The sequence below is a fragment of the Cynoglossus semilaevis genome, chromosome W (genome assembly GCF_000523025.1).
Source record: "Cynoglossus semilaevis isolate Cse_v1.0 chromosome W, Cse_v1.0, whole genome shotgun sequence".
Classification (NCBI taxonomy): Eukaryota; Metazoa; Chordata; class Actinopteri; order Pleuronectiformes; family Cynoglossidae; genus Cynoglossus; species Cynoglossus semilaevis.
Window position 1 is genome coordinate 14,413,411 of NC_024327.1, and position 7,072 is coordinate 14,420,482.

General features: G+C 42.3%; 1 protein-coding gene and 1 long non-coding RNA gene across 2 annotated transcripts; one reads left to right on the forward strand and one right to left on the reverse strand.

Moving 5' to 3' along the window:
- Positions 1-7: 7 nt before the first annotated feature.
- LOC107990216 (general transcription factor II-I repeat domain-containing protein 2-like) lies at positions 8-2,046 on the reverse strand. Its single transcript, XM_017042721.2, has one exon. It carries the CDS (start codon positions 1,853-1,855, stop codon positions 35-37), a length of 1,821 nt encoding a protein of 606 aa, XP_016898210.1. The 5' UTR covers positions 1,856-2,046; the 3' UTR covers positions 8-34.
- A 2,367-nt stretch (positions 2,047-4,413) lies between these two features.
- LOC107990218 (uncharacterized) lies at positions 4,414-5,934 on the forward strand. Its single transcript, XR_001761770.2, has 3 exons — positions 4,414-5,245; positions 5,363-5,504; positions 5,689-5,934. It is a non-coding gene; the product is annotated as an uncharacterized LOC107990218 (long non-coding RNA).
- Positions 5,935-7,072: the final 1,138 nt, after the last annotated feature.

Here is a 7,072-nt window from a genome sequence, read left to right on the forward strand (position 1 = left end):
AAAAAATGCAAGGCAGCATTTTAAAGACGTTAGTCTACTCTGGACTTGTTTTTGTTCCTGAAATTTGGCATCTTTTGGCCTGTACAAGTGCATCAACATCAGGTGTCATGTCCTGAGTAGCTGTCACTTTCAGAATGTCATTTAAGTGCTTGTGTGTGAGCCTTGAACGCATTTTTGTTTTATTGATATTCATTACTGAGAAAATTTGTTCACAAAGGTAGGTTGTCCCAAACATGCACAAAATTTTAGCAGCCATGGCTGTTAATTTGGGGTACCCTGGTAATAGATACTGATAAAATGTGTCCAGACCTACGGAGGCAAATTTGCCCTTCAAATCTGCGTCACATTGCAAATCAATTATTTCTAGCTGGATGTCGACTGGCAGATCAGAAGCTTTAACTGTGAACGGTGAGCGAAAAACTGAAAATTCTGTCTCAAGTTCACCAAATACCTGAAATCGTTTCTCAAACTCCCACAGTAATCCTGCAATCTTGTCTTTGTACCGTTTCACGTCCGCATCAGGTCTGGTCACACGCACATCTCTCAGACAGGGGAAATGAGCAGGGTCTCCACTTGCCAGTTGCGTCTCCCACAAAGTCAGTTTCAACTTAAATGCCTGTATTTTGTCAAAAAACTGTGTGACAACTTTTTTGCGCCCTTGCAACATTTTGTTCAGACTGTTCAAGTGTTCAGTAATATCAACCAAAAATGCGAGGTCCTGTAGCCATTCCTGGGATTGTAATTCCGACAACGGTTTTCCTTTTTTCTCCGTGAACTGTCTGATTTCCTCTCGTAGATCAAAGAAATACCTCAGCACAGCGCCTCGGCTTAACCATCTCACTTCAGTGTGGTATGGCAGGCTGTGTGTAATGTTGCTGTCGCTGAGAAGGGTGTCAAACTGACGATGGTTAAGACCTCTGGCTCGGATGAAATTTACAGTGCGAACAACCACCTCCATGACGTGGTCCATTTTCAAGGACTTACAACACAATGCCTCCTGGTGCAAAATACAGTGAAATGTCAAGAAACGATCTCCTCCATTAAGGGCTTGTACTTTCTCTCTGAACTTTGTCACGACACCTGCTTTCTTTCCGATCATGGATGGTGCGCCGTCTGTAGCCATGCTGACAGCACGGGACCAGTCCACTCCAACTCTGTCCAGTGCAGCAACGACAGACCCGAAAATGTCCTCGGCTGTTGTGGTGTCCATCATAGGCACCAACTCAACAAACTCTTCGGTAACAGTCAATGTCTCATCAACTCCACGAATAAATATGGCCAGTTGAGCCACGTCCGTGATGTCGGTGCTCTCATCAATTGCAACGGAAAGTGCAATAAATGACATGACTCTCTGTTTCAATTGGGTGTCTAAATCTGCCGATAGTTCCGAAATCCTCTCCGCTATAATGTTCCTCGTCAGGCTAATATTGGCAAAAGCTTGTCGCTTCTCGGGGCATACGAGTTCAGCCGCCTTCATCATGCATCTTTTAACAAAGTCACCGTCGGAATACGGCTTTGATGCTGATGCTATTTCACTAGCAATTAGGTAGCTGGCTTTTACTGCAGCTTCACTGACTTCTCGGCTCCGGGTGAAAGTTGACTGCTGTTTCTTCAGACCCGCCAGCAATTCTTTGACCTTATCTTTTCTCAGTTGTCCTTGTAAGTTGTCATAATTTGCGCTGTGGCGAGTCTCGTAGTGGCGCCGAATATTATATTCCTTACATGCCGAAACTTGTTGCAAACACACCAAGCACAGAGGTTTACCGTGCGTTTCCGTAAATAAATAGGACGTGGTCCATTTTTCTTGGAAAATTCTACACTCTTTATCTACTTTTCGCTTTTTTGATAACGCCATTTCTGCTAATGAGGGTGTAGCAGGCAGGTAGAGAACAGGGTAGAAATTACGTCAAGGGCGCAAAACAGTGCGCCCTAGCGGATAATTCTTGAATTAAATTTAATTTAAAAAAATTAAATCCATGTCTTTTACGCTTTTTTTCCACTTTCAAATTATTCTGCGGGCCAGATCGAACCTCCTCGGTTCCGGCCCGCGGGCCGTATGTTTGACACCCCTGGTATAGAGTATAGAGATGAGTGCAGACCTTTTGACCTTGCTATTCTTGTGGCACTTTGGCCCCGAGGCAATGTCTCTGTCATTGGTGTGGAACCCCAGGGTTCACCTCCTGGGCAAGTTTGAATCCCGGTTAGGGCGGTTGGTACCTTCCAGTGGACTCACCACCCGCAGGAAGGTTTAGGGCGGTTGGTACGGTGCAGTGTGATTTGGGTGGCGACTGCTGCCCCCGCGACCCGGTAACGGATAAGCGGATGAAAATGGATGGATGGATGGATATTCTTCTAACGCCGCTCCTGGACACACTTCGACTCGTTATCTGCCAACTAAACGAGAGGTACATTACCACCATCTGCTGGATTAAAGGGGAGATGTGCCGAGGACAGTTGCTTTAAAGTTAATAAATGAAGGAATACTGAAGCGATGGTATAAACAATATAACCATGTGATCAGTTTTGTTTAATTTTGGTCACAGTCATTCAACAGGAAGAAAGGAGCTGAGTCTCAGCACATCATTATGTAGTTTGTTGTCGAGTGGCACAAATGGGAACAAGGGAGACTTAATATTTACATTCATATACGCTGTAGATGTTGTCTGTCAAACCAGTTTCCTCCCATTGTAATCAAGTGACCCAAACTAACTAAAGGGTAAAGAGAAAATTCAAAGAAATGTCTAATTTATTTACGACTAAAAACCATTTTTAATTTCTACATTTTTTAAATTCAGTTTCTTTTCTACAATAAAAACTTATGAGTAGCACTTTTTGACATGGTCGACAGATAGCGGTGTCTGACGATAAAACAGATAATGACAACTAAATAGAGCATAGAGATTCCATTGTTTTTTTTTATTTCAAAGACTTATTTTTTATTTATTTTTATCTATTTATTACAGAAGATATACTTTATATGCATTTTTTTTTAAATATTAGCCTCATCTAAAAAGCTGAGACTATTATTCATTGCTTACAAAAAAAAACAGGAAACAGAGAAACTGAAATACAGTATATCTCTCCAATCTACACTCTGGAAAGGAAATTGAATCAATAATACAGACTGGTGTTTTATAAATATCTCAATAAAAGCATTTTAGCATATTAGCCTTTATGCATGACTTTTACATTTAGTTCGCACAAACACTCCATCTATCTGCTCCTGACCCGGCCCCCCTATTCAATTTTAGGACAATTGTGGCCCCCAAGTCAAAAAGTTTGTCCACGCCTGCTCTAAAAGATAACAGCTGACAGCTGCTATTACAAAATATAAAGCTAATAAGCCATAAAGACGGTGCAAAAACGTTTTTTGATATTTTATCACATTGTATAATTTGACCTCAAATCTTAAAACAGTTGCCACGTCCGGTGTAAACTTTTGAGTGCAGTTGACTTTCTCGCTGCTCTCTTTCACATTGTAGTGATAGATAGATAGACAGACAGACAGACAGATAGATACTGTATATACCTGCACACATACATCTAAATATGCATACTCATGTACAGACATACACATATATTAGCATTACGTGAGCATATGTATATACACATACATAAACATATACTTATAATAGAATATGAAATAGAAATACAATGGTTAGTTAAAATATAATAGTAATGTAATTGGAGATTGTGTTTATTGCACTGAAATTATTGTTGGGTTATTGCATTTACTCCCCTGTCCACCAGTCATTTGTTCACCCTCCTCCCACCCAGTGAAGGAGTTTTTAAGTCTATTGGTTCTACTCTTTGGAAGGAGGAGCCTGTCACTGAACAGACTCCTCTGATTGCTGATGAAAGCGTGCAGAGGATGAGTGGCATTGTCCAAGATGGCGAGCAAGTGTTCTCTTCTCTGCCACTGTCACCAGAGGGTCCAGGTTGATGCCCACCACAGAGCTAGACTCCCTGATCAGCTTCACTAATCTGTGTAAGTCCTTATTTGATGTGCTGCTCCCCCAGCACACAACAGCATACCGAATAATGCTGGCAACCACAAACTGGTAAAACATTTTCAGGAGCTTCCTGCAGATGTTGAAAGACCTGAGCCTCTGCAAGAAGTGCAGTCTACTCTGGGTCTTCTTGTACAGCTGCCTACTGTTGTGTGCCCAGTCCAGCTTGTTGTCCAACCACAGCCCAAGGTATTTATAGTTCAGAGTTTTTGTTTGGATTTCCCAAAGTCTATGATAGGCCGTAAGGTAAAGCACGAAAAGTCTTTTAGAAATTGAATTCCGCTCCGACGTCTGCGAACTACACAATCTCAACTTCATAAAAAACAACAAGTTACAGTAAACTTACAGCAAAACGTTCGGCATTTTATAAAGAACTAACATCTTCAGGGCGCAATAAGATTTTGGTGCGCGAGAGGTGGCACGGTCGACACGTGACCAGACTACACCAATAGGGTAGCAGCTTTTGGTAAACAGAAAAGCAAGATGGCTGCCTAAAGAGTTTCATCTAGCAGTACTGAAGAAGAGGAAAACTCAAACAAAAATGTGTAAACAAACGAAATCTTCTGGACATAAACAGTGCTATATGCACATAGCCTCTGCGAAGCACAAAAAAATTCAGGATTTCACTCTCGCACGGTGGAATATGTACAAGAAGAGTCTACAACGGTGGCTCGGGTTGAGTTTCGATACGTAGTTGAAAACTACAAACACTGCCTGGATTTGGAGTTTGAAAGCATTCCTGAGAACGCTGCTTTTCATCCCACATGCTACCGGAGGTTTATTGACAAGAGTGCAATTGCAAAAGTTAAAAGGGGCCTTGGACGTAAGAGAAAGAGGGGAGAGGATACAGAAAACCGCTCAAGAAGTGAAACCATCCCATCAACATCGAGCAGGACGACACCGAGTCTTACAAAGAAACTAAGATCCAGGTCAGGCCTGCCCATCGTGAGCTCTGGCCTCGTCCTTCCAGCCCTGTGCATAATATGGAAGAAAAAGGGAAGCAGACAAAGCAGGCAGATGACAACAGGAAGCTCTGTCAAAAGCAGAAACATTAACAGCAGGTAAGCAAAAACGCCCCCGCCCCCATTAGAATGCTATGCTATTAAAGGATAGCATAGCATTCTAATCCACATGAAAGAAGAAGACTGTGTGGCTCTGGAGGTGCAGTACCACAAGAGCTTTCACCTACAGTACACCAGGTTTTTGAGTGAGCCTGCCAGACCAAAGAAAAAACAGTAAGTCATTTATTAACTTTACATAAATAAACATACAATATATTTTACTTCTTTTGTATGTGAACACAATCACAACATTTATTGATATTCTTTCAAATCATGCTTATTTTCTTTCAGTTTTAGGGATGAGACAACATTTGATATCAGCTATAAGATGTTCTGTGAGAGGATCACCCGTCAAAGGCTGCTTATAAACCAGGAGGTGCTGAGAATGGGCCAACTGAGGAAGACGTGAAGGTCTTGATGCTTCAAACTACAGGTAATTGCAAGGCAATTTCATTAATTATTATTTGTCAGCTTTGTTAGAGAAATTTGTCAGTTTCTTTAAGCTGACCACCCAGCTTAGAGAAACTGTTAAATTCTTGCTGTCCGCACAGACTTGTACTATTTGGCAACAAGCAAAACAGCTGATAGTGTGGTTGATAGCTTATATTTTTTCACAGGGATGGGCAACAGGACACACATCATTGACATTACCAAGGTGTCATCAGCTCTCGCAACCAGTGTGTTCAGCCTTGAACCTTGAGCCACAAGTCCCTTTTATGGTAAAGGCAAAAGAAAGACATTTTTTGTAGCATGTCAGCGGGAAGAGTACCTCAAGGCTTTTAAAAATCTGGGTGCTAACTTTAACTTGGACCACTCAACATTTGCACTACTTTGCAAATATGTATGCCACCTGTATGATCAGCTGGCTGCTGAAAATGTCAGTGAGGCTAGGTACAAGGCTTTCTGTATGGCATCATCTGCCTTGCCAGAATTGTCTATTCCCCTCACAAGTGATGCCCTCCATCAGCACTGCAAAAGGGCAAAGTATCAGGCTGTGTCAAACAAAATATAGGTGTTCCATCACCTGCTGGATACGGTTGGCACCTAGAAGATGGAAACTTACATGTCACATGGATGACAAGAAATCCGGCCCCTGACAGTGTTTTGCATGCCATACACTGCAGCTGCAAGGAGAGTTCCTGTGTCTCTGCAGGACTCTGTTGTACAGACCTGTGTAGGTGTTGCAACTGTGCAAACAAACAGGAAATCGAGGAGAAGGAGGATGACAACTGCCCTAACACTGACAGTGAAGACTAACATGTCATGTGTAGCCTATTGCCTCACAGTTATATTGTAGTGGTTGCTTTGTTAACATTACCATTCATTTTCTTATGCTCTTTTGTATTGTTTTAATAATAATAATAAATTTTATTATTATAGGCGCCTTTCTGTCACCCAAGGACACCTTACAGTGAATACAAAGAGACCAACACAAAAAACAATAAAACATTAAAACATTAAGAACAAGTTAAAATACAACAGTGAAATAACAGATGGAGAAGGCAATTTTAAACAGATGAGTTTTAAGTGCAGACTTGAATTGTGGGAGTGAATTGATGTTCCTCAAGATGGGGGGTAGAGAGTTCCAAAGCTGGGGAGCAGAGCGACTGAAAGCTCTGTACCCCATGGTGGTGAGACGGGCAGAGGGGACAGTCAGATGAATGGAGGAGGATGATCTGACTAAGCGGGAGGGAACAGCGACATGAAGAAGATCTGAGATGTATGGTGGAGCAGAGTTGTGGATGGCTTTGAATGTGAGCAGAAGGATTTTGTAGTTAATACGGAACTTGATCGGGAGCCAGTGAAGCTGTTGCAGGACAGGAGTGATGTGGTGGATGGAAGGGGTTCTAGTAATGATGCGGGCGGCTGAGTTCTGGACCAGTTGGAGCTTATGAAGAGACTTGTGGGTGAGACCAAAGAGGAGGGAGTTGCAATAGTCAAGGTGGGAGGTGACAAGGCTGTGAACCAGGATGGAAGTGGTATGGGGAGTGAGGGAGGGGC